At 46.6% G+C, this 24,466-nt stretch overlaps 3 protein-coding genes and 2 long non-coding RNA genes across 7 annotated transcripts; 3 read left to right on the top strand and 2 right to left on the bottom strand.

Moving 5' to 3' along the window:
- Nucleotides 1-1,460, top strand: LOC119294733. Of its 3 annotated transcripts, none has more exons than XM_037572985.1 (2): nt 1-116; nt 224-1,460. In XM_037572985.1, exon 2 carries the CDS (start codon nt 228-230, stop codon nt 1,284-1,286), a length of 1,059 nt encoding a protein of 352 aa, XP_037428882.1. In that variant the 5' UTR covers nt 1-116; nt 224-227; the 3' UTR covers nt 1,287-1,460. The 3 variants fall into 3 exon arrangements, with proteins under 3 accessions (XP_037428882.1, XP_037428883.1, XP_037428884.1); XM_037572986.1 differs by having other exon boundaries at nt 51-116; nt 198-1,460; XM_037572987.1 differs by having other exon boundaries at nt 53-119; nt 227-1,460.
- A 2,639-nt stretch (nt 1,461-4,099) lies between these two features.
- On the bottom strand, nt 4,100-5,784 carry LOC119294731. The gene is made up of 2 exons (XM_037572984.1): nt 5,609-5,784; nt 4,100-5,525 (listed from the first exon to the last, which is right to left on the bottom strand). Exon 2 carries the CDS (start codon nt 5,482-5,484, stop codon nt 4,411-4,413), a length of 1,074 nt encoding a protein of 357 aa, XP_037428881.1. The 5' UTR covers nt 5,485-5,525; nt 5,609-5,784; the 3' UTR covers nt 4,100-4,410.
- A 6,637-nt stretch (nt 5,785-12,421) lies between these two features.
- On the bottom strand, nt 12,422-18,318 carry LOC119294730. The gene is made up of 5 exons (XM_037572983.1): nt 18,213-18,318; nt 17,592-17,639; nt 16,811-16,882; nt 16,565-16,699; nt 12,422-14,085 (listed from the first exon to the last, which is right to left on the bottom strand). The coding sequence occupies exons 4-5, from the start codon at nt 16,696-16,698 to the stop codon at nt 13,020-13,022; spliced, it is 1,200 nt and encodes a 399-aa protein (XP_037428880.1). The 5' UTR covers nt 16,699; nt 16,811-16,882; nt 17,592-17,639; nt 18,213-18,318; the 3' UTR covers nt 12,422-13,019.
- A 434-nt stretch (nt 18,319-18,752) lies between these two features.
- LOC119293255 lies at nt 18,753-21,630 on the top strand. Its single transcript, XR_005143007.1, has 4 exons — nt 18,753-19,125; nt 19,217-19,357; nt 21,198-21,305; nt 21,431-21,630. It is a non-coding gene; the product is annotated as an uncharacterized LOC119293255 (long non-coding RNA).
- A 274-nt stretch (nt 21,631-21,904) lies between these two features.
- LOC119293254 lies at nt 21,905-24,439 on the top strand. The gene is made up of 4 exons (XR_005143006.1): nt 21,905-22,549; nt 22,635-22,707; nt 22,791-24,122; nt 24,237-24,439. It is a non-coding gene; the product is annotated as an uncharacterized LOC119293254 (long non-coding RNA).
- The last annotated feature ends 27 nt before the right edge of the window (nt 24,440-24,466 follow it).

Here is a 24,466-nt window from a genome sequence, read left to right as displayed (position 1 = left end):
GGGGGGCAAGACCTAGATCCCATCGTTGTTTCATTCCAATTCTCCGCCGCCGCCGCCGCCGCCGCCGTCGCAGTAGCCGCGCTCGTTTCGATTCGTCGAGTCCTCCCCTGCTGCAGGTATTGCTGCTCCCAAAATTCAATCTTTCCTGTTCGATTTTTCTCCTTCTCTCTAGAGATCTTGTTACAACCTCGTATCAGAAAGAATCTTTGCTGTGAGAGGGCAGGTAAATGAGGGCGGCGCGGCAGTTGGTGAACGTGGTGATGCGCACAGGCACCACCTACTCGGTGAGCCGCATCAAGCCCGAGAAGAAGCTCTTCTACGCATCCGTAGAGGAAGCGCGAACCGCGGCGCCGCCCATGAAGAAGATTCCGGCCATGTCGAGGATGCCCAAGCCCAATCTCAGGCTCGAGGCGTACCGCCTGGACGACATGCGGCTCGATTTCCTGCCCCTGTACGGTCGCGGCGGCGACAGCAGCAGCAGCAGCGAGATCCTCTCCGTGGACTCGGCAGGCCACACCATCCTCTGCGACGCGAGCTCTGGCTGCGTCCAGCCTGCCCCCAGCCTCGGCGAGCCCAAGGGGGACAGCCCCATCTCGTTCACCATCGCTCGCGTCGGCGCCCCCGCCCCCGCCGCCGTGGCTCTGTACGTCATGGACAGGTTCCCCACCGGCCGCAGCTCGTGCAGCTTCGAGTCCCTCGCCTACGGCGAGAACAACTGCTGGGAGTGGAGCCGGCTCCCGCCGCCGCCCTATGTCAACGACCCGGCCTACGACTGCACCGCTATCCACTCCTACACGCTGCTCAATGCAGGCTCCACCATCTGCATATCCTCCTCCGGGCGCAGCCCCATCGGGACCTACTGCTTCGACACGGCTAGCCGCCAGTGGAGTAAGGCTGGCCGCTGGGCGCTGCCCTTCTACGGCCGGGCCGAGCATGTCCCTGAGCTTGGCAACCTCTGGTTCGGCATGGCTGACAGCAGCCCCAACAACCTGTGCGCGTCGGACCTCTCCAGCCTCGACGCCGGGGCTCCCAGGATGCTACGTGAGTGGCAAGTCCTCGACCCGCCTCAGGGCTGGGTGCAAATAAGGGGCTGCCTGCTCTACCTGGGAGCCGGCAGGTTTTGCATCAACAAAGTTTTTGACATTGGGGACGAGGGCAGGACCAAGAGTGACAATCAGGCTGCTGTCATGACCGGTGTGGAGGTGGTGCATGATGAAACAGACCAACTACAGATGATCAAACACAAGTCCTGTGTCAGCTATGCAGGCATCCAGTGTATCCTTTAGATCAATATTAGTGGCTCCTACCATATGAGCTGTTTTCTTCTTTGTCTAACCATGTTCTTAGACTGCAGCAGTTCACAGCAGCATGTCATGTATACTAATTGTGCTCAGTTCCTTCTTATATGTATTATACAGTTTGCTGTTCCAACTTCATATGACTGTAATCTTTAACTTTTACATGCCAACCCCTAAATTCATGCCTGCCCATGCGACCTAGAGAGACTAGTGGAGCCTGAAGGCCCATTGTCAGCAATGTTGGCAGGATATTAGCAGCTTCTACAGGCATGCTGCTTTCTTCTCGTCAGAAAGCCGGGCATGCCATCCTTGACCACTCTTTCCTTTACGATTTTGTGGCAACGGTGCATCAACAGGAGTGGGGTTTGCAGCTCCACTTGTGTTATCACCTGTGCACAATAGCCAACCATGTTAGACATGTGAGCATTCGAGGGACGCTACGTAGTATAGGAGTAAAATGAAAAACATGTGTGTCGAATTACCATTTGTTGATATGTTTTGTTACATAAAGGGGTAGGGTCAACAGACCCTAGCAAAGAAGATGATGGTGGTTCATTGACATTAACACCCCGAGCTGCTGCAGCTTTCTTTTGATGTCGGGATGCGCCAGCTTTCTTCTCATCTGACATTCGGGCATACCATCCTTCTTTACCGGTCGGTCCTTTCTTACTATCATGAGCAAATACTCGTGGAGCCTGAAGTCCCATCGCCAGCAATGTTTGTTAGGTCTTTAAATGGGAACGTTCCTCCATCGTTAAAAGCCTGTTATTTTGCTTGCTGTGGTATATGCAAGGTAGATAGTCCAACACACACTAATAACATGATAGCATGGATTAGCTCAATATAGAGGATAGGAAAATAAATACAGCACAAGTGTCAATATGAAATTAGAGATAAACAAATACCTTTATGTTTGGAAATTCTGTTGTGTGAATATCAGCGCTATTTTGAAGAGTCCCTCTAGCAGCTGGCAGCTTTATCAATGTTCAACTGTAAGTAACACAATGAACTTCCTGGAACAGGCGTGTTAACAATGATAGTATGGCTGACTTGCTCTAAAGTTAAGGAGCTGAAGGCTAGGTTTATTTGTTCTCAAATCAACCATGTTTTGAGGGTAAGTATCTCTCATATTTTCATCACTTTCTTTTCTTGTCCAAGTTTACCATGCATCTGCCAGCTTTAGGTTCTGATGTATGAATGCTTGGCAGCACGTTACATTTTTTTCCCTGATAAAGGCACCACCATATTACATACTTTTAATGTTGGTACAAATGCCTACAGTGTTCCGTAACAACTGTTTTATTCAATGGCATGAGAAGCAGCACAGCAAAGACGCTTGTTTAGGCATACTTGTACTGTTTGCATAAAAGCCTAGAGTTTATCGTAACAAATATTTTTTTTTCAATGGCATGAGAAGCAGCACACCAAGACCCTTGGTTGTGCAATTCGCCATTAATCTCTTTCTTGTCTCAAGTTAATGCCAGTTGCTACTTCTACTTCACATATTATTTTTTGATGGCGCAGAGCTAGTTTGAGTGACCTAGCAGCGCTAACGATGGAGCACTTCCATATTAGAATTCGAAGTATGGATGGCTATTCTTGATATGTTTGTTTCTGTCTGTCACTATGGTGCACTACTTGTCGTTTGCTGACATTCAGAAATGTTGATTTATCTTTATAGGCATCGATCTGTAGGCCTCAAGCAGAAACTGAAAGCAGAATCAAGGTGGGGCGCTGAGTGTGAAGGCGTGAGGAGCTCGATATGGATGTTTTTTTTTTCCTTTGGAGCTTTTTGTTTAGATGGATTGGGTGGGTAAGTTGGGTTGTGCAGGATTTGAATCGTGTAAATAGATGGGCAGATCTCAGATGACTTTGTTTCCAGTCCAATTGAAGCGGGAATTCCAGCTCATCGGATCAGCTGCTGTTACTCTGTACAAGTTGTTCTAGTGAAGTAATTGTAATAATACAGGCCCTACATCATAGAGTACGTGTGTAAGTTGCTGAAATTATCAAATTTGGTATTGATGAACGCCTTCCTGTAGTTGGAGCAGTAGGAAAAATCCACAGGTTCGAATAAGAGAGGTGGTGTTCTGGAAAAAAGAACCGAGTATGCAAATTGGGAGTCAGATGAGAAATGAAAGTCAAGAGTGTTTGGACGTATGGTGTGCTTTTCAGTTTTTGAATTTTCCAGGTAGCTGGTATGCGTTTTGAGTCAATTTTGGGATTGTGTATTTTCCGAACTCATTGTATGTACTCCACAACCGAGGAACCGAGTATCCATTGTAGGTTCTACTTACTTTTCATTGGCTTCGGAATAATAGAGTAATTCGGAATAGCAGCCAAAATCTTGGGAAAATCTAAGTTAATATCCATTGTCAACATTGACTGAAGACGAGGAACTGGTAGCTGGTATTTTTAGTCTTATTCGGTCTGACAAGCAACCGAGGAACTGAAGACGAGGTTCCCCACACATGTTGAGGGATGCAGGCCAGGCATAACAAATGTGCCAACATAATTAGCTAAGATGATTTTTTTTTAAAACAGTTACAAGTGTGAAGCAGATATTTGGACTCCTTTGTTGGAGAATTCAACTTTTTTGGAGCAGATATTTCTAATATATATATGACGAATTTAAATTAGCAGAGCAAAGAGGACCATCTTCACAGTTTGCAAGAAATCTGTAGAGAAGTAGAGGCACAACTAATAAATATACAAAGGAGCCTGATGACTCAAGTCAAGTGCATATAGATAGAGACAAGCTTAAATAGTATACACAGAGTCTTGGTGCAGGCAGGCCGGGATTAATATTTTGCTCACTGCATACAAAATGTAGCTGCTAAAACTAAGATAAATATTTTAAAACAAGTTAGATTTGTGACAGCAAACAAACGGTACCAGGCAGGGGGAAATTTACATTACAACCAAAATCAAATCGCATTCGCATTCACACAAGTGCTGCTGTCCAAGAAACTAGCCAACACACACATAGCACTCGTCTAGATATTGTTTGCTCCCCTGCTACTCCCTCCGTTCGGAATTACTTGTCGTAGAAATGGATGTATCTACCTCCGGGAGTAGTTACTTAGCATGAACATTGTTCATTTGCTCTAGTCTAGAGGATACACTGGATCTCATCCCTGGTAAACTTGTAGAGCTTGGACTTGTGCTTGACCATGACGAGTTTGGATGGCTCCCCTTGGCGCACCACCTCCAAGCCAGAGATGACACCCATCCCCTTGCGGTCATCATCGCCGTGGCAGAATTCAAAGATTTTGGCGACGCAGAACCTGCCGCCGCCCAGGTACACCATGCTGCAGTCCATCATCTCCCAGTCGTCCGGCAGGCTAAGGTGGTCTCCCCAGCTGTAGGCCAGCCGCGGAGCCTCGGCCTCGGGGCATAGGCCGCCGCAGAGGGGGTAGAGGTCCATGGCGCAAAGGTCGTAGGGCCAGGCGCGGGCGATGCCAAACCAGAGGTTGTCGAGCTCAGCAACACGGTGGGCACGGCCTGCGAACGGCAGCCTCCAGCCTCCAGCCTCGAACCAGGTGTTGGTGAAGGTGTGGAAGCAGTGGGTGCCGTCGGCGGAGGAGACGACGAGGATGGGGTCGCCGCCGCCGTCCTTGTCGACGAGCGCGTGGCAGCCGTTGGCGGAGGCGGGCGGAGGCGGGAGGCGGTGCCACCGCCAGCCTTTCCTGCCGTTGGAGGGGTCGCTGTACATGAGGGCCTCGAAGCTGTAGTAGTCGTAGCGCCGAGGGCACCTGGGCATGACGTACAGGACGTCGGCCCGCCGCGGGTCCAGAGGCTCCCTGTCGAGGATGGAGAAGGAGATGGGGTTGGGCCCCTTGGGACCCCTGAGGGAGGGCAGCGGATGGAGGAGGCCGGCGTCGGCGTCGGCGTCGTATAGGACGGTGCGGCCCTGGGCGTCGACGCAGAGGATCTTGCGCTCGTAGAAAGGGAGGAAATCCAGCCTCTCCACCAGAACCGCCGAGCGTACGAGGCTCAGGCTGGGCGCGGCGGGCATCCTGGAGATGGTCTCCATCTCCCCCGTCCCCGTGCTGGATGCTTCCCGCGCCTCCTTGGTTGATGGGAAGAAGAGCTGCTCCTCGGGCTTGATGCGGCTCACCGAATAGTGGCTGCTGCCCATGCCGTACCTCCGCATCACCACGTTCACCAACTGCCGTGCCTTCATCTTCTTCTCCGGCTCCGGCTCCGCCTCCGGATCGGGACCAACTAGACAAAAAGGACGCAAAATCAATCTACAAACAACAAATCCATCAAACCGCAAGAATCGACCGGGAAAGATTAAGCAATACCTGCAACGGGACTCGACGAATCGAAGCAGGCGCGGCGGCGGCGGCGGCGGCGGCGGCGAGATTGGGGGATGGAACGAGGAAAGCCACGCCTTTCTTCTCGTCTGTAACTCTGTATATGGATGATGATAATTAACCATGGGCCGACTGGGCCATATTACCAAGCATCAGCCCACGCAAAGCCTTGTCTTCCCTGGTCCCTGGACGGACTCCCTCTTTTGGGTTTCTTTTGCGAAACAAGTATACAAATCACCCCAAAATCCAATCCAATCTTTCTTTGGCAACTCAAAATCGGGACAAATCACCTACGTGCGCCAGCCAGAGGCCCGCGCCGATGATGGGGATGGAGGCGAGGTGGGGATTTTCTCCGCGTGAGAGACAAAGGGGAACAGAGGACAGAGGAGAAGCAAGGGGGCAACTGGCTAATGGGCCCCATTCAAAGTTTTTTTCCCTGTCAGCATCTAATCGGCATCAGGGGAGACAAAAACAGCTCAAGATTTGATTGAAACCACTGCCCGGTTTTAGTAATTTGAGGGTGTGATTTGTCCCGGTTTTGAGTTCAAGGGGGTATGTATCCCAAATAGGGCTGGAAAAAAAGCTCGAAGCTTGCGAGCTAAACAAGTAGCTCGTGACTCGGCTCGAATCGACTCGAACTCGAAGAATAACAAGTCGAGCCGAGCTTTAGTTTAAGATCGTTTACAAACCAAGTTAAACAAGCCAATCTCACGAGTACTCGTGTAACTCGTTAGACTTGATACAATAGATCAGCCAATCCCAATACAAAGAAAGATCGCCCACTAAACAACCTAGGTCCCAAGCGCACAACCCAAGGCCTACCCGTTGAAGGCCTAGCCTCCTAAAAGACTCATGCGTTACAAGGAAATTACAATTGTTTAGTGATATATATGTTTAATATATACATAATCATTTTTATTATATTTGAGGGCTTTATGTTTATATATTTAACGAGCTTAACAAGCTAAACGAGCCAGCTCGTGAGTTATACGAGTCGAGCCAATCTTGGGTTTGAGCTCGTTATAGTAACGAGTCGAGTCGAGCTAGCTCGTTAACGAAACGAGCTCTAGCGAGTTGAGCCGAGCTGGCTCGACTCGGCTCGAATTCCAGCCCTAATCCCAAAGATTGGATTTTGGGGTGATTTGTATACTTCTTTCTTCTTTTGCGAGTAGTGTATATAGGAGGAGTGCATGGGAGTGCAGCGGTTTATGGTGCCATTCTTCTAGAAATTTTACACCACTCTAGTTTATCTATTACGCCATCCGTCTCAAAATACACAATAAATGTCTTAATTTTAATCCAACTTTGAGACCGAGGTAGTACTTGTTCTTTTAGTTATGCGTATGGAATCTCGAATATTGAGGCTCACAATTTAGCGAAACATGCTCTTACACTAGGAACCGGCCGTCATGTATGGATGCGCCATCCTGGTGATCTTACGTTCGTCCCTATAAACATTGTCAGAATTTAATAAAGAGTTTCACGAGATTGCATCAAAAAAAGCTTAGATGTTTTGAACCCATTCAGTCAGTTAGTCTGAACAACAGGGAAAAAATTGTTTAGTCAGATGTGCACCCCTACACTACTAGGAAAATGGCTAGCAGTAGCGTGGGGTAAATGGCTAGCAGTAGCACGGGAACCAGCTGAACCGTTGCAAAAGTTTGTCATTTCGAAGCACCTCGTGATGATCAGGTATGATAGACTCTTCGTTCACATACAACGGATGTAATCATGTTTTACACATGCGTAATAGTTGGGTTAAACTTGACGAGCCTAGAATATACAGACATGGCCTCAGAATACGGAGGACCGAAAGGTCGAACATGAGTCATATAGTAGATATGATCAATATGGAGATGTTCACCATTGATGACCACCCCATCTGAAATGGTGATCGGATATGGGTTAGTTGATTTGGATCATGTAACACTTACACAACTTAAGGGATGTTGATTTAAGTGGCAGTTCACTAGTATTTTGATTAACTAAACCAATTATCATGAACTTAATCTAAATCTCTTTAAAAATTTATGTTGTAGATCAATGGCTCACACTGTAGCTAGCCTGAATTTTAATGCGTTCCTAGAAAAAGAAAAGGTTAAAAGACTATGCAGACTGGGTCAGTAATATGAGGACTATCCTCACTGCTGCACAAAAGGCTTATGTTTTTTATGCACCACTAGGTGAGCCACTCGCTCCCGCAAATCTACACACTATGAACGTCTGGCAGACAAGAAATGATGACTACACGATAGTTCAATACGCCATGCTTTACGGCTTAGAACCGGGGCTCCAAAGACGTTTTGAGCACCATGAAGCATATGAGATGTTGTAGATAAGAAGGCTGGTGTCGGTGTGAAAACCAGCAGACCTCGGGGTAGGAGGTCCCGAGATGTCGATCTCGGACAGATGGTAATAGGAACAGAGAGACAATGTTTTACCCAGTTTCGGTCCCTCTTGATGGAGGTAAAACCCTATGTCCTACTCTTGTTTATATTAATGGAGATGTATCGAGTACATAGTTGATCTACCTCGGGATCGTAAGATGTGGTCTAACTCTAGGGCTAGGTGAATGATATTGCGTTAATGTCCCCTCTACGGGCTAAACCCCACGGCTTATATACATGCATGTAGGGTATCTAGGGTCACAAGGTCGGCATCTAGGCACAAGGCGACATGAGTTATCTTCGAGTATACGACAAGTCTTTGATGGATGTAGTATCGATCACGCCTCCTGCGTACGGCCTCCAGAGTCCTTCTTGCGTATGACTGAGGGCCTATCTGTCCAATCCAAGGAGCATGGGCCGACTAGGTTAGCACCCCCTAATCCAGGACACTGTCAGTAGCCTCTGAACTGGTTTTCTATGCCAAGGACGATACTCTTGATGAAGACTACCTCGGAACCGAAGTTCTTGGCTCGACAGAGAGCTCCCTGACTACATGATTCCCGGACCCGCAGGGTCACACACTTAACGTTCGTTGACGCTAGAGTAGTATCGGGATATTTGATGATTGGTAACCGAATATTGTTCGAAGTCCCGGATGAGATCCCGGACGTCATGAGGAGTCTCAGAATGGTCGAGAGGTAAAGATTTATATATGAGAAGTCATATTTTGGGTTCCGAAAAAAGGTGCAGTTTTTTCGGTATTGTACCATGAAGCTTCTAGAAGGTCCTAGAGGATTCCGGAGGGGTATAGAAGTCCACAAGTGGGTCCACCATGACCCGAGGGATGGCATGGGCTGAAGGGAGGTGCCCTGGCCTTATTGGGCTAGGCGCACCAAGTCCTCAAAAGCCCATGTGGCTAGGGAAGGAAAAAAAGGGGGGATTCCTAGTAGGAATAGGATTGGACTTGGAGTCCAAGTCCTCTCCCCCTTGGCTGCGCCCTAGGGCTTGGAGGGGTTGTTTCCCGCGCCTCTCCACCTATACATAGAGGGGAGGGGGCGCCCCAAGAGGACACGACAAATATGGCGGAAGAGCTGGCCGGAGATCAAGTGCTCCGGTGAGCTGGATTTGGACGCGCTCTGCCGACCTGAAGATGCAATCAATGCGACATGACAACACGGGGGAAGGAGAGGCCACAGGGAAGTGGACAAGGGAAATCACGGGGGCACAGTGCTTCGGCGGAGCTTGCCGGGGCGCGGCGAGGAAGTGGCTGAGGGGGAGAGGGGTCCGGAGGGGGGGTGTTTGATGGAGAAGGTGTTTGACACGCAGGGACAAGAGGAGGCTGGCCGGAGTTGTCGGCCGAGGCGAGGCACGGCGCAGAGCACCATTAATGCAGGCCACATGCACGGTCACCACGTGCATTGCGTTATATGGTGCGTTCAATAATCCATGAGTTGATATGTCATGTCTTGGATGGCAGTGGAGTCAAGAATGGACTGATTTGAGATGACTTAGATGATGAACATCATGTGTTTGTGGTGTACTGGGGAAGATTAGCTTGGTGAAAATATGTGATTTTTTGTGTCTAGAAATACTTTAGAAAGGTCCATCACCCTGTGATGGTTTACAACAAAATGATAAGGGGAAATAATACTTGCTTCACAAAAGTCCAATCTGGACAAATTGCTTTGATAGTTATCTGAGAATAAATGGCTTAAGGTAATGAGCTCATTTTTGGTGGATAGCAATCATTTACCAAGATAAACCCCCGGTAAATTTTGAGGGTAAATGGGAAGCCTTTAGGATACTTCCTTCACAAGGTTTAAGTCTGTACAGAAACTTTGGCAAATATTTGTGGAGGATTGGCTGGATGGATAGGGCTGGATTTTGGTTTTCATGAGAGATCTGTCAATGTTAATCACTGTGCAAAATTAGCTCAAATGGATCAAGGGTTCAAGCACTTCCTTCAAAAATTGGGAATGGATGCTATGCTCAGAATTTCAACTATGGATCTTGATATATTGATCAAAATGATGAAGGTTGGTCCACGAGAAGCTCCACAAATTAATTCAAAAAATTTAAAGCAACTAAAAAGGTAGCTCCTTTAGAAATAGACAGTAGTGAAATATTGATTCTATAAAGGAAAATCAAGATAGACACAAGGAATATATCCACAAGTTTCCAAAAAAAATTGTAGATGGGTAGATATTTTCCTGGAATTAATTCCTTCACAGCCAGGAAAAGGAATTAATTTGAAATGAGAAATATTGCATATGACTTCAATATTTTTGCATATCCAGGGTTTATAGATGCAGGAGAGTCTCTGGGAGAATTTTTGGAGGCAGTGGATCAAAGGAAGTTAGGGCTCCTTTATAACTCTCGAAGTTAGGGTTTTCTTCCCGATACTTCGGAAAGCACGGTTTTGGCGGCAAACCCTAAGAATATATTTTTGGTGGCAAGGATGGAATGAGAAGAATCTATGATTTGAAGGAAAGGCATTGCCATGTAACCATCTTCCTACGCCCAAGATCAAGAGAAAATACAACAAAATCGAAAAAAAAAGACAAGAGTCCAATCTTGCGAAGGAAAGATCAAAGTGTTACATAAGGGTACTTTAGACTTTTCTTATAAAAAGTATTATGGTGGACCTTTACTAAAATAATGGTCTAATAATTTCGGCCGATGTGTGTGACCATGCACATCTAGTTTACTTGTCTCGTCGAATCATTTACCCAAAACCATCACGGTTGGGACAACTTGGTATCACGTATGAGCCAGGGCACGAAGAACCATCAAATTTGCGCCTAATGATTAACGCGAAGCACCGATTCTCTCATTTACTCGCGAAAACAGTGAAACCGACTGGTGGAGACCACCAGTCAAGATGACATGGCATGTCTACATGGATAACTTGCTGAGGTGGCCAAAGGCCCCACCCGTCGACCTCTCATCTGTTCCACTCTCCTCCTCCCCCGTCTCTCTCTCCCCCAAATCCTCTCTCTCTCCTTTCCCGATGACCAGGTCCTTCGCCGGCGAGCTGTAGGAGGGAGCAAGAGGTTCTCGCTGTGCTCGTCCCACTACCTCCCCCTTCTTTGGCAGATGTGTTGCCGTGCCGCGCCGGCGGGAGGCGCTAGAGCTGGCGTGGGAGAGAGCTCTCTGGAGTGACTGGTGTGGCCGCCAGAGCTGGCGGTCGACGGCGGTGAGACGCGCGGGCACGACTATGGTGCCGGATCTCGCGAGAGTGGTGCGGATCGCGGCTGCTAGGCGTGCGGGCAACAGGATGAGGCGGCCCGGGGCTAGCTCGAGCAAGGGCTCGGCTGCCATGCCATGGTGGCCATGGAGCTCTCGGCTCGAACAAGCGAGGATGGCTCGGGCGTCCACGCAGACGGGAACGGCATCGGCCTTGGAGGACTCACTGCGCCCATCTCCCCCACCACCATGGTGAATCGCTGCTGCCACTGGTCGCTGCAGTTTGCCCGCCCACAAGCTGCTCGATGTAATGTCTCATAGAAAGAGAGATGGGAAGAAGATGATCATGTAGTCACTGATATGCGGGCGGGGTCCGCGTCTCATTTGCCACCTCAGCTGATCAATGTTTTTTTGTGTGCCTGGTCTTTGCCATGTCAACCCGACAGGTGGGCCCAAGATGTCAGTTTCGTTGTTTTCACGAGCAAATTCAACAATCATTGCTCCGCGTTATAGATTAGACATAGAGTTGGTGGTTCTTGTACACTGGCACAAATGTAGTACCAATTTGTTATCCTAGCCTCAACTGTGATGATTTTTTACCTAAATAACTTTGTCTTGTCCCCCGCAGTCAGTCGTAGCTGCCCCGTTCCATCACGTTCGTCGAGCTCATTGCCGCGTTCATCTGTCCACTCTCACCGTGCCTTCGGACTGCACGAAACCATTTTCCAGTACTTAAATTGTTGATTCCAGGTTAACGCAATTACTTGCTGTCCTCTTGTATTGTGGTGAGAGAGCAACGAACATCTGTTTGTCAGTTTGCAAACAAGCCTGTGCTGCGAGAGATGTTCGCCTATATATGCGTTCGTTCATTCACCAACTGATATATTTTCGTCTACATTGATAAGCTAGTGGTCTCAAAACTACAATCACTCATGTCAAGGCTGAAATATCGGAAACTCATAGGTGCATTTCTTATACTCTCATCATAAAGTAAAATGAGTAGTCGTAGTTTACTCTACTACTCCCTCCGTCCCAAAATGAAAGATATTTTTTTTGACACTATCAGTGTAAAAACATATCTTGCATTTTAGGACGGAGGCAAAAGAGACAACCAGCCAAACTGCGAATGACCACAAATTGCAACTTATTTCGTGCAACAGTGCACCAAAATATCACCTTCAGAACACAACTCAACAGAGTAGTCAGTCATATCATCATCGACACGACAGGTTCAAGACTGCACCAAATTACCATCAGGATACAACTCGACAGGTTCAAGACTGCACCAAATTACCATCAGGATACAACTCGACAGGTTCAAGACTGCACCAAATTACCATCAGGATACAACTCGACAGGTTCAAGACTGCACCAAATTACCATCAGGATACAACTCGACAGGTTCAAGACTGCACCAAATTACCATCAGGATACAACTCGACAGGTTCAAGACTGCACCAAATTACCATCAGGATACAACTCGACAGGTTCAAGACTGCACCAAATTACCATCAGGATACAACTCGACAGGTTCAAGACTGCACCAAATTACCATCAGGATACAACTCGACAGGTTCAAGACTGCACCAAATTACCATCAGGATACAACTCAACAGAGGCAGCTCGGACTCGGAGAATGATCCAAACCTACTAGCAAATTCTCATTACGGGGAACAACCTAAACTGAGACTAAACTGTTACTCTTACATGCAAAGAGCCACCTACACACATGACAAAAGAGCAGCATCAACTTTCCCATCTATCCTGGTCAAAAAGCCACGGAGCCTACTTACAAGGCACTCAACACCAGAACCAGAATAAAGAAACTACTCCACCTCACACTTGGTTGAACCGTTCGCCAGTGAAGCTTTTGACTCTTCATGTAATGCAGCAATGGCAGCCTGCCAATAGCCTTCAGTCTCGCCAAAGAGCTCCCATATTCTCACCAGTTTCCACAGTATCTTCTCATCGTCATCACACAGCTCGATGTATGACTGATCAAGAAGCTCAAACTCCTCACACAGTAACTGGATGACATTCTCCTGAGTCCTCCAGTGCTTCTGGATGTTGGGCATAGCTGCTATCTCCTTGTCATTCGGATCGTCCTTGCAACCATGGACGACGCCATCTCTGTTGAAGGCTATGATGGATCGGCCTTTGTCACTCCAGACTGCCTCCTGGGTGCTCAGCTGTGAATTTGATTTCCCGCGTCTTCCCTGCGCGCCCTTTCTTGACCTTAACGAGACAAACTTCAGAAACTCATTCCTGAGCAGGAGCGAGGGCAGATCCTCCTTGCGCGTCATGCCAAGTTTTTCAATGAACTTCCGGATAGCATCCTTCTGCTCCTTCTTCAGTGAACCGAAGTCCTTGCGGAACCGCTGATCCACAATGACCCTTAGACAATACCTCAGATTCAATGACAAGAAGAGTGAGTGATACATTATGATGTGCACTCTTGGGCATTGCTCTCTTAACTTGTCAAGGAAATCATCCCAGACCTTCGGCATCCGAGCACCAGGGCCCAAAACTGAGCTTGCTAGCTCCTCCAATACATCTGCCCCACGGCTGAAGTCATCTACGAGCCTAAGGCATCTATCCGTAGGTTTTGGGGGTTCGACAAATACGAACTTGCCAATAGACCTCGAAATCCTGATATTGCTTAGCTTCAGGCTGTCACCACAGGCTATTCCAATAGCATGTCTCTTCAAGATGAGCTCAGGCAGCGATCTTGCTGCTCTCGCTACCTCCATCCTGACCTCAGACCTGCCTTTCTTTTCAGCTGCTCCGAGAAGTTCATTCTCATCCAGAGATTTTAGGAACCCTAACTCTTCTTTAAAGTATTGTACTGGACACACCAAATCCTCAGCGCGATCATACTTCTTGGCACATTGCCTGCAACACAGGAGAGACAAATCTTGTTAGAACTATGTCATCACCAAAGCTACAGCAATAGAGAACACATGCAGTTTGATCATGCAAATGCATCAGGCATCACGTATAGTGCAAAAGAAAGAGCAAACAGCAAAACGAAACACTGCATGACATCTATGAAATAATGTACTGATATCTTCCATTACTGTGCTTGCTAAGGTAATGATGTATGGTGCTTGACCACCTCCTAGCTAGCAAGATACGGCCAAGCTAGCATCTATCAAGTCAAACATGCATTGATCTGCTTAAGGAGGGGATGATCTGGAGAATCGGGGACGGACAGATGTCCACATGTGGGAAGATCCTTGGATTCCAAGGGGAGTGACTCGTCGGCCCTCTAACCCTCGTGGACAAAGTTTATTTACCAGGGTTTGTGAATTAATTGATCCTTCCACCGGAACCTGGGATCAAGCTCTCGTTGAAGACTGTTTTCACCAAGATGACGTGCCATACATTCTGAGCATCCCCGTCAATGATCAGGCCAGAGATTTTTTAGCTTGGCACCTCGACAGTAAAGGCATTTTCTCAGTTAAGTCTGCATATAAGGCGCATGTGGCAATGTTGAAGAGAGAGTCTAACAGGCAAAGGGGGGAAAGCTCATCTAATGATGAACGGGATGCTGAGCTATTCAAGTCAATATGGAAGCAAAAGTGTCCCCCAAAGGTGCATCATTTCTTATGGAGACTTGCTCATAACAGTCACCCATTATACATGAACATTAGTAGGAAGGGTATTGAGCTTGACACGCGGTGTGCCGTCTGTGGTCGGCTGTTTGAAGAAGGGGGGCATTTATTTCTGAACTGTAAAATGGTGAAACCATGCTGGCGAGCACTGCAGTTGGAGGAGGTGAGATTGCATCTTGCACAACTTGTCTCGGCAAAGGATGTAGTGCATGCTATTACCCGACTGCCTGAGGTACAGAGAATGCCCACTGTTGCTCTCCTTTGGTCTTGGTGGCATGAAAGAAATCGTGGAAACCATGGTGAACCCAGAGCAACGATAGAGGAAATCCAATATTCTGTACGCTTACATGTAAATGAGTGGAAGGATTTTTTTAAATAAAGAGCCAGCCGATCAGATGACCATGCACCAAACTTGGAAGCCACCACCATCAGATACTGTTAAAATAAACATTGATGGCGCCTACAAAGATCAATCTGGCAATGGGGGTTGGGGGTTAGTCTGCAGAGATGCTTCATGTGATACGAATTTTGTTGCAGCTGGCTCATCTCAATTTTTATCGAGCGCTCTACATGCAGAAACAGTGGCCTTGCTGAACGCGATAGCCCTTGCTGACCAAATGGGGGTGGGAAGAGTTCATTTTGAGACTGATTGCCTCGTTCTTCAGCAAGCCGTGTCATCGGATGCCTATGATATGTCTCCTCTGGGTCAGGTGTTTCAAGATATCAAGCTAAAGCTTGCCACACAATTTCTTCAGTCTATTGTAGTGCACACACCACGTGAAAGTAACAAGCCAGCACATGTGTTGGCGGCTTTTGGTGCGGGATCACCGGTTGGTGCTTCAAGTCACTGGATTTCAAACTATCCTGATGATGTAACCCGTGCTGTGACCGGCGATTTAGCCGTGTATTAATGGAATACGAGTGTTCCATGTCAAAAAAAAAAGTCAAACATGTCTTCTTAATTGTAATGCTGCAAATACCAATGATAAACAGAGTAGCACGTGTACTGTGTATACTAACAACACAAAGGTCCGCAGTGCATCGCGAATACTCACAATCCAATCAAAGTAACACATGGACTGTGTAGACTAACACCACAAAGGTTTGCAGTAATCCGCTTACTCCGAAATTGCAACAACACATGCATTGTTCAACTTCTATATGGCATTTGACTTGCTGCACACAGCTGTATCCCCCTCTAGGACGCTTCTACACGCTACACAGACCCACCATTCTCTGAGTCAGTCAGCGTTCCCATGGAGATGGGGTGTTGAGGCCGCAGGTGCCAATTTTTCGTTCAACTCTTCGCAAAGTCCAAAATTTCACTCCTTGACGCTAAAACTGGACAAAGTGCGCCCTTGACTCTAGCTGACGTGGTGCCATGTATACTACTTTGACTGGCATGGTCTATACCAGCTTAGTGTACCTTTTCCCAGCAGCACGTTCTGCGGCGATGCTGCTGCAAAGCTGCCAGTGCAATAGCCTTCACATGTAAGGGCATAGGAGAGGTAGCTGTGGGCATAGCTACTTGGGCATGTAGAGGAACAGAGATAGGGATCGGAGGAGGGCAAGGAAGGAGGATTGTGGGTAGGAGGGGACAGCGGTGGTCGGTGTTGTTGGGAGTGAGAGTGACATAAGTTTCTGGGCGGTGACCTTGTGCAACAATGAAATGATTTAGTCGATGATGTTGTCACAATATGTGACATGGAAGCTATCAGCTACAATTGAAAGATAATTTTGTGGCTGAGTGTACGTACATTCTTTGAGTCACTGGACCAGATGCCTTCTCTGAAAATTTTCTTGTAGATTTTCCATGGCAGCCAGGGTGCACAGAAGAACGGCCCAGGCGAAACGTTGAATACAACATTCCGGACAGAAATTTAGCCTTCATCCTATATTACAAGTAATAAAGACCATGTAAGTCTGTGGATGTAATTCTCATCTAATTTCCTAAAGAATGAAATGGGGAGGAAGAGCAGGAAGACCTGCGCCAGAGAGCATACCTTCTACAAGTGTTGTGGACCTGGCAACTCGGGAAAGTTGCTGCTGGAGCTGCTGGCCTGATAGGACTATGACTGAAGCAAAATCATAAAATACAGTAGCATTAGTATATGCAACAGATCTGATAATGGAACAAGTTGATCAGCTACATTATCCTAAATCAACAGGTGAAAGGCTGAAGAATGACAAGTCACATTGACCAAGGGAGATGACTGAAGAATGAGAACGAGGAACCAAATAAAGCTGACTGATGAAACTAAAGAATGACACTCCACTGCATCCAGCATGTTATGTTTTTTCAAAAAATCACATAACTAACTAAATAATAAAAAAGGCAGACAAGATTAAACGAAAGTGACTGAAGAGAAATATAATCATTTCCTTTTTCTTCTTTTGTTTTCTTTGGTAATAGAAGCGACCAAATCCACTTGAGATATGATGCAACTACAATGCATACACATCATGTCAGTTTTATGCTAAATTTAATTCTCAATACAACATAGAGCACTATTTGAGGTTCACACATTTTTTTCACCATCACATCACATAAGCATTCATCAATCACCCTGACCAGCACACAACAATATAGAGCATATAATGATAACCCCCCTAGGCCACTTAAACCCTACATGTCAGAGACAGCGGCGGGGGGTATATGATCAAGGATTTGCCAACAAGGGGGGTTATCGTCAATTATCCCCATATATGATATATCAGCATGCATCATCTAATCTATGACAATTTAGCATGGCTCCCTTCATTAAATCAATGAGCAGCTGGTACCTTAACTCGGCCTCCCGGGGTTCCCCTTATCAGCATGACCTGTGAGACCTGCAAAGCATGAATCTATGGTTAGTAAATTAATTGGAAAATGGAGAAAACAGGAAGAATAGGAACAAGGGAAGAGGAGGAACTTAGAAGGGGACTGGCTGGGCAAGGAAAAGAAGAGAAAGAAGGGGAAGAAGAACATGGAAGAGGAAGGCGAAGAAGAAGATGTCAGAGAGAAGGGGAAGAAGAAGGGCGGGATCGAGGGGCAGCGTCGGCCAGCAAGATGGTCCGGATGGGGGCCGCGCCGGGCAGCGAGATGGGCGGGTGGAGGGGCTGCGCCGGCCAGCGAGACGGGGCGGGAGGAGTGGCTGCGCCGGCCAGCGAGACGGGGCGGGAGGAGGGGCTGCGCCGGCCAGCGAGACGGGGCGGGAGGAGTGGCTGCGCCGGCCAGCGACATAGGCCGCCGGGGCTTGAAGATCCGCCGCCGCCGGAGATCGGAGTCGGAGGGCCAGGGAGTGGGAACCCTAACTGCGCCACCGACGGGGGTTGAAGATCCACCGCCGCCGATGGTTAAAGATCCGCAGCCGGCGTAGAGAGGACGGGGAGGATGAGGGCCAGGGAGTGGGAAAACCCTACCTGCGCCGCCGCCGCCGCCGCCTGAAGCTTCTCGCCGCGGGGAGGAGTCGTCGCTAGGTCTGGCGCGGGGAGGGGAAAAAATTCTTGGATGCCGGTAGCCAACTCGATCCCGTGCATACCCTTGCCTAGATGCGCCCACGTGTCCCGTCTTCCCATCCAATGACTTAGAGCTGGCCAAACGGGCCGGCCCGGCATTGTAATTGGTCCATTACAATACTGTAAAATCCCACTATCGAGAAATAAGGATCCAGGCCCTTCCGAGACACTCTCAGAGCTTAGCGATTTCTGGCCGTTGGATTGTTTTGCTTGATGCCTTCTGGTCCGTCGGATCAAGCCGCTGGAGAGCGTCGGCCGTCAGATCGGGTCGATGGCCCTGTAGCAATGAATAGTATAGAGACGTTCGTGCCACCGCACGTAAATCCGGTGCCCCGTCGAGGGCATTCTCGTCATTTCACATGGCTGGAAAAATACCCAATAGCGACATGGGTGTGACCTAGCCGTCGCTCCTCCCGCACTCGCGCAGCCGCCTCCGCTCGCCCAACCCTCTCCCCGACCTCTCCCTCCCGTGCTAGAACCCTAGTCGCCGCCTCCCCCGCCTCGCCTCTCTCTCTCTCTCCCTCCAAACCCTAGAACCTCACCCGCGCCTCCCAGCCCCGCTGTCGTCGTCTTCTCGCCCAGCCGGCCGCCGCCGCACCGCACGCTCGTGCGCAGGGGCGAGAAGGGGAACCACCGCCCGCTCCCCGAGCGCGAGGAGGACGTGGTGATGCAGCGCCCAGATCCACGGCGGGATCGACGCGCCGTCGTTGACCTGAGCCGCCACCGTCCTCGAGGTCGGCCATGGAGGGGGGTCCGACCCAGCTGCAGCCGTGGACGGAGACACCCCAAACCCTAGCATGGGGACCGAGCCGCCATGGTGAGGCACTGCACCTCCTCTTCCCCCTTCTTCCACGGATTTCTCCTCTCTCTCTTTCTGTCCCTCTCTCACCATGGTCTCGTCTCTGTAGGAAGGAGGCCAGGGGCGAGGACGACGCCATGGTCCCTGTTGTGCTCCCGGATCCGTCGCCCATCTGCCCCGACCTGGCCCTTCTCCTTCCCGCCGGCCAAGCGGAGCCGCTCGTGTCGCTGCTCTACCTGACGAGGGCATCGTGGTGAGGCCGTTCATGAATCCTCTTATACATTCTGAACCAGTCTATGTATCTTCAAATACAACTGTAGTCTTACGTGTAGTATCTAAGGCCATGCTTCCCTGTTTATTTGTGAAGCCTGTATGTTTCCACCGCATGTGTCCCTTCTTGTCCTCCCTTTCTTTCGTTCTTCTGAACTTCTTGACAACCCGTGTGTGTGTGAGTTGTAGTCCAGCGCATCAATGGGGCGATGCTATCTGCGTGTTCATGAATGTCATTCAATGTAAAATGTAGATTTTCAGAAAATAACGAAGATTGAGAGAAGCATATTTAGGCCTGGAACTTTTATCTTGCCAAAACTTCTGTGCATATAGCGTCTCTTTGATTATTTTTTCTGCTTCTAGGAGATGATGAGGGTTCTGAACTTGATCACCATCAGCATAGCTAGGCATGGTAGCTGGATTGACCATTGGATGAAGTATTCAGTTTCATTCTTAAGTGCTTACCATTTACAGTATAGTAGGTATGAGAAGAGGTGAACCAAATCGTCCATAGACAAAAGCTACGTTTTTTGATTAGTTTAATTAAATGAATGTCATATTGATTTGCGTTTTGTTTGTTTGCCAAACGCAACGGTAGCGGAGAAGTGGAAGAGCGCCAATTAGGTCCTAATGTGGTATGCGCCAGACTGAACCACCGTGTATGGTTCCTTACCGGAAGTACTTGATCAATGGTACAAAATAAATTGCTTGAATTGATTTATTATGGAGAATAAAATAAGAATGTTATGGTTTAAAGCCACCCTTCTTGTGGATTGACTGATAAATCCATATAATATTTTGGGAAAAAGTTAAATCCTTATATGTTGTGTGCTTGCAGTCTAATCTTTAAATCCTCAATTATATGGAAGTGATGGTACATTTCAGTTCAGTGTGTTGACCATTGACATGATAGGTTGTTGAATCCATCATGGTCCTGTCGCTTCTATAGAACTAGAGCATTCCCTTTCGTGCCCTGCATTCTTCTTCTTTTTTCCTTTTTAACACAGAAGCGGTGATTATAGTGACAAGCTTGTGTTGGGGTTCATGTACGCTTATGTAGGTACTTAGGTATCGGGTTGCAGGATCAAGATAAGCGCTCATTCCCACCTTGGTTTTCAAATGAGCTTGGCTTTTAAACCTGCGAGGTTTAGAATTTCCTATTGAATTTACTTCTGTTTTTTGCCAGAGGAAAGTGTCATATTTTACCTCGGAGCATCTCTGATTGAACACTATTTACATCTAATTTGTTTGTCTGTACTTTGCAGGAACTTGCTACTTCAATTATTTATATTGTTTAAGTAATTGGGTGTGACAATAGGTCGTACAGTATAGACATTTTCCATTTACATCACAGATTCTTCCTTCTAACCTACCATCTCTACCTATACACAGCTAACTACAATGTTGGTATTGGGGATAATTACTGGAGTAACGGATGCTTAATTCCTCTTTGTGCAATTGTGTGTTCTTAGTGTAGATGTATGTTCTTAGTGTAGAATATACCTTTGTCTAGAAGGGGTCACGTTTCTAATTTCTTCATTCTAATAATCATGTTTTATTAGTGCCACTATGCAATGTACTCTCTCTTTCTCCCACTGATTCTATCTAGAGAGCAGTCTATCGATAATCTTCAAGGCCAGCACTACCACATGTTTCATGTTGTCGGTGTACAATATATTACCTGGTCATGTGACTTGCTGATGCAAGATATAATTATTGCTAGATTTAATTTGGTTCCTGCCATGCACAAGTCAACATTTACCGATCTGCAAGTTTAAATCATGGCAATGTTCTATGCTCATCAAATTCACCCTTTGCAGGTATTCTTGGTAATGTTAAGGAGGTGTTGTCCAGTACAGATTATTGGATTTATGACACATTCACTCCATCATAGAGACCCAAGATCCTTCACAAGCCATGTTAATCAGGTATCTCCTTTTTACTCCTGTAGGTTTTGTTTCGTACAACCTCTGTTTGCATTACAACTTCAAAATAGATAGGATGTGGTATAATTACAACCTCCTTCTCTTATCTTTTGTGTGTGTGTGCTCAGGAGTCTTCTCTTCTCCATGGACGAACATCGACAGGCAATGGTAAGCCATCTCAAGGGAGGGGATTCCCAAGTCTCCCCACTTCCAATCCATGGACGCCACCCACAAGGACCAAGATGACGACGACCAGGAAGGAAGGAGCCCACGCCCGACCCCGGCGGTGGTGGTTCTGTTTGCGCGTCGGCGTCGACCACAACCTCCCTCTCTGGTGAGTGAGCCCATCTCCTACCTCTGGCTCCCTCTGTTTCCCTTGTGCTGCTCTAGGTAGGTAGTACCATATGCTCTGTTTCATGGCTATGTGTGGGGTTATTTAGTCAGTGCTTGATGTGCTTCTGTGCTGGATTGAGTCTAATTAGCCACTGCTCATTATTGTAAGATTATATTATTGTCTCATATCATGTGACAGATTATTTTCTCTCTCTACTGTCACCTCCAGATTACTTACTTATTTGTTTGATATATCGGAGCTACAGGCACCCTCCATGGATGAGAACGACGACCAGGGCATCCATGTTCGAGAGCTCAACGGCTCCTGGGGTAAGCAGCACCCCCAAATGGTTGCTTCGCTTTTCAAAGCCTTCTTTTTTGTTTGTGTGGGCTGGAAATGTGTGAGCTTTATATGGCACAAGGGTGTGCATTCACTGACGAATCATTATATCTTCCGCATAGACTGTTTAGTTCCTTTTGTTATGGTGAGTGTTACTCTGAAGTCTTATATCTTTGATATTATGAATGTTTGAAGTCTGAACATCCTATGTATGACGATGTGTATATTTTAGAAGTAGTGTGTTCGTGCATATCTATTTTGAAGCTGGTTATTCTAATAATTTGTTCTTTGTGTACCATATGTTGGTTACTCTAATAATTTGTTCTTTGTGTACCATATGTTGGTTACTCTAATAATTTGTTCTTTGTGTACCATATGTTATCTTTTCTCCTCTTGTTGATATTCATGTCAAACTGAACAAAATACTAACTGTTGCAATTTGAGCTGGTTTTTCCTTATTATTTATCCTTATATTTTCCTCCACAGTTATGTGTTATCGCAATACAAGCATAAATCTATGATGGTATAAACCAAGCATTCATGTTATAAGATGGTTCATTCTCCGCAAGTCATGGTAATTAAGTTTGCCTTTGTAGTGTTGCCTTCCTATCTTTGTATGTTCGGGCTTGTGTTTTTTAAGCTTACGGGGCTAACTACAGGTCTTCATCATCGACCACAAGGAAGAGCAGCTTAAAATCTAGCATGGGCATTAATTGGCAGCTCCAGATCTTGGTATGAATCATTCTTTCTAGAAATTTTAGCGCCTTTATGTTTCTTGGATGAGCAGTAATTGGATCCCGCACTATCCATTGCAGGTCGGATACATGGGGTGCGGAGCCAACTTGCCATCCCTCTCCTCTCTCCTTGCACCCCCCCCCCTCCAATTTTCCAATGAGGAAACCAAACGGCGGCACCCTGTGACTTGCCTCATCTTTATCCGTAGCTACGGAATGTACAGTTTCATAACTGTTGTCATAAACACATTTTCTCTCAGTGCCATGGTTGGAAGATTCATAGTTAAATAATTTGACAAAGTTATTATCTCTTTTCATTTGCCAATTGTCTACTCTGTGCTAACTATGTATGTTGTGCAAAAATAGTTCCAGATAAATATGTTCTTGCAACATACTTAAAAGAGCATGTTCTTAAAAACAGCGGCACCCTGTGACTTGGAGAACTTATGTTGATATCTAGCAACAGACTTAAAAAGAGCATGGGAACAATTTTGAAAAATAGATGCCACTTTGTTTCTTAGCTCTATATGCTCTTGCACAAAGTATATTGCTTATGTGGTCGCTACCAAACATCTGATAGATTCCTTCATTTTGATGATAATTCTTTGGACATACCTTGGGAGATACGAATCTTTTATGTATAGATAGATTAAAATATTCCTATGTGAAGTATTTGAGTAAAGTGGCCTTAACAGCTACCATTATTTATTCATATCAAAGCGAGTATTCATATTTGGTTGCCAGCTGTTTAGCGGCCAATGCGCGGTAAGCCGCGCCACAGATTTGCAGCACACTAGACAACATTTGTTCTGCTAAGGCTTTCCTACCTTTCTTTTAGTTTGTGCTCTGAATATGATCATGTGACCTGCTTTCTTTAGTTCATTAAAATTTAGTCATACTTTTCTGCTAAATCTTCAGTTCTTTCACTTACGATTATGTGACCCGCTTTCTTTTCTTCTCCATACAATCTACATGTTACTGTTACATACATGTGGGAGCATATTAAATCTGTCCATTGAATTTTAGTCAAATGGATTTAATTTAAGGCATGTTATGTATTTTTCATATCTTCTGCCTTTCAAGTGATGTTGGTAGCACACATTTAGTTATTTACCAATGCATGTATTGTTCATGTCCTCTGCATTGTTCATTGAGCACAAAAGTATCACTATTTAGGTAAATTATATGATGGGTTATAGGATTGCATGAACTGCTAACCGGTTTCTATCCTTTTAACAGAATATGGTCTACTCTAATCTCTACCTGGATTGTGTCATGTTGGGAGGGTGATGGATGCGCCATGGGCAAGTCCATCTGATAAAAGGTGTGGACGGAAGAGCGACAATAACTACGGAGTTGGTCAAAGATTGAAAGAAATCTCTTATGTGTCTTCGGTTTCGACAGTACGCATAGGTAGCCGTCATTGATAATCTGAACATTGAAAAGTTTAGTTCAAGGTTCATAACTCTGTTGTCAATGGGGAAAATGTTATCTGTTTTAAGTGACTGAACAAACTACTCATAGCAGGTTTATGTGATGTGGCGTATGAAAGGTCGAACGTCAAGACGCTCAGGTGGATCTATCAAAAAATATGCTTCTATGGAATTAAGTAGGTTTTTTGTCTCACATTGCTGCCATAGCTTGCTTTTGTTGTATGAAAAGTATGCTATATGTATCTAACTTGATGCGGATTGATCGACCTTGCTTGCTTTTGGCACAAGTATATATTTCCATTTCCAATGAACTTCCAAATGAAT

Source organism: Triticum dicoccoides, chromosome 4B, assembly GCF_002162155.2.
Source record: "Triticum dicoccoides isolate Atlit2015 ecotype Zavitan chromosome 4B, WEW_v2.0, whole genome shotgun sequence".
In the NCBI taxonomy this organism is placed as follows: Eukaryota; Viridiplantae; Streptophyta; class Magnoliopsida; order Poales; family Poaceae; genus Triticum; species Triticum dicoccoides.
This window is presented reverse-complemented; position numbering and strand designations above follow the sequence as displayed.

What these genes read in the sequence shown, in the direction of transcription:
- LOC119294733 (XM_037572985.1), top strand. Translation starts at nt 228, where the DNA reads ATGAGGGCGGCGCGGCAGTTGGTGAACGTGGTGATGCGCACAGGCACC.
- LOC119294731 (XM_037572984.1), bottom strand. Translation starts at nt 5,484, where the DNA reads ATGAAGGCACGGCAGTTGGTGAACGTGGTGATGCGGAGGTACGGCATG.
- LOC119294730 (XM_037572983.1), bottom strand. Translation starts at nt 16,698, where the DNA reads ATGAAGGCTAAATTTCTGTCCGGAATGTTGTATTCAACGTTTCGCCTG. An exon ending in GGTCCAGTGACTCAAAGAAT is followed by an intron (nt 14,086 to 16,564) that starts GTACGTACACTC and finishes CCTGTGTTGCAG; the next exon opens with GCAATGTGCCAAGAAGTATG.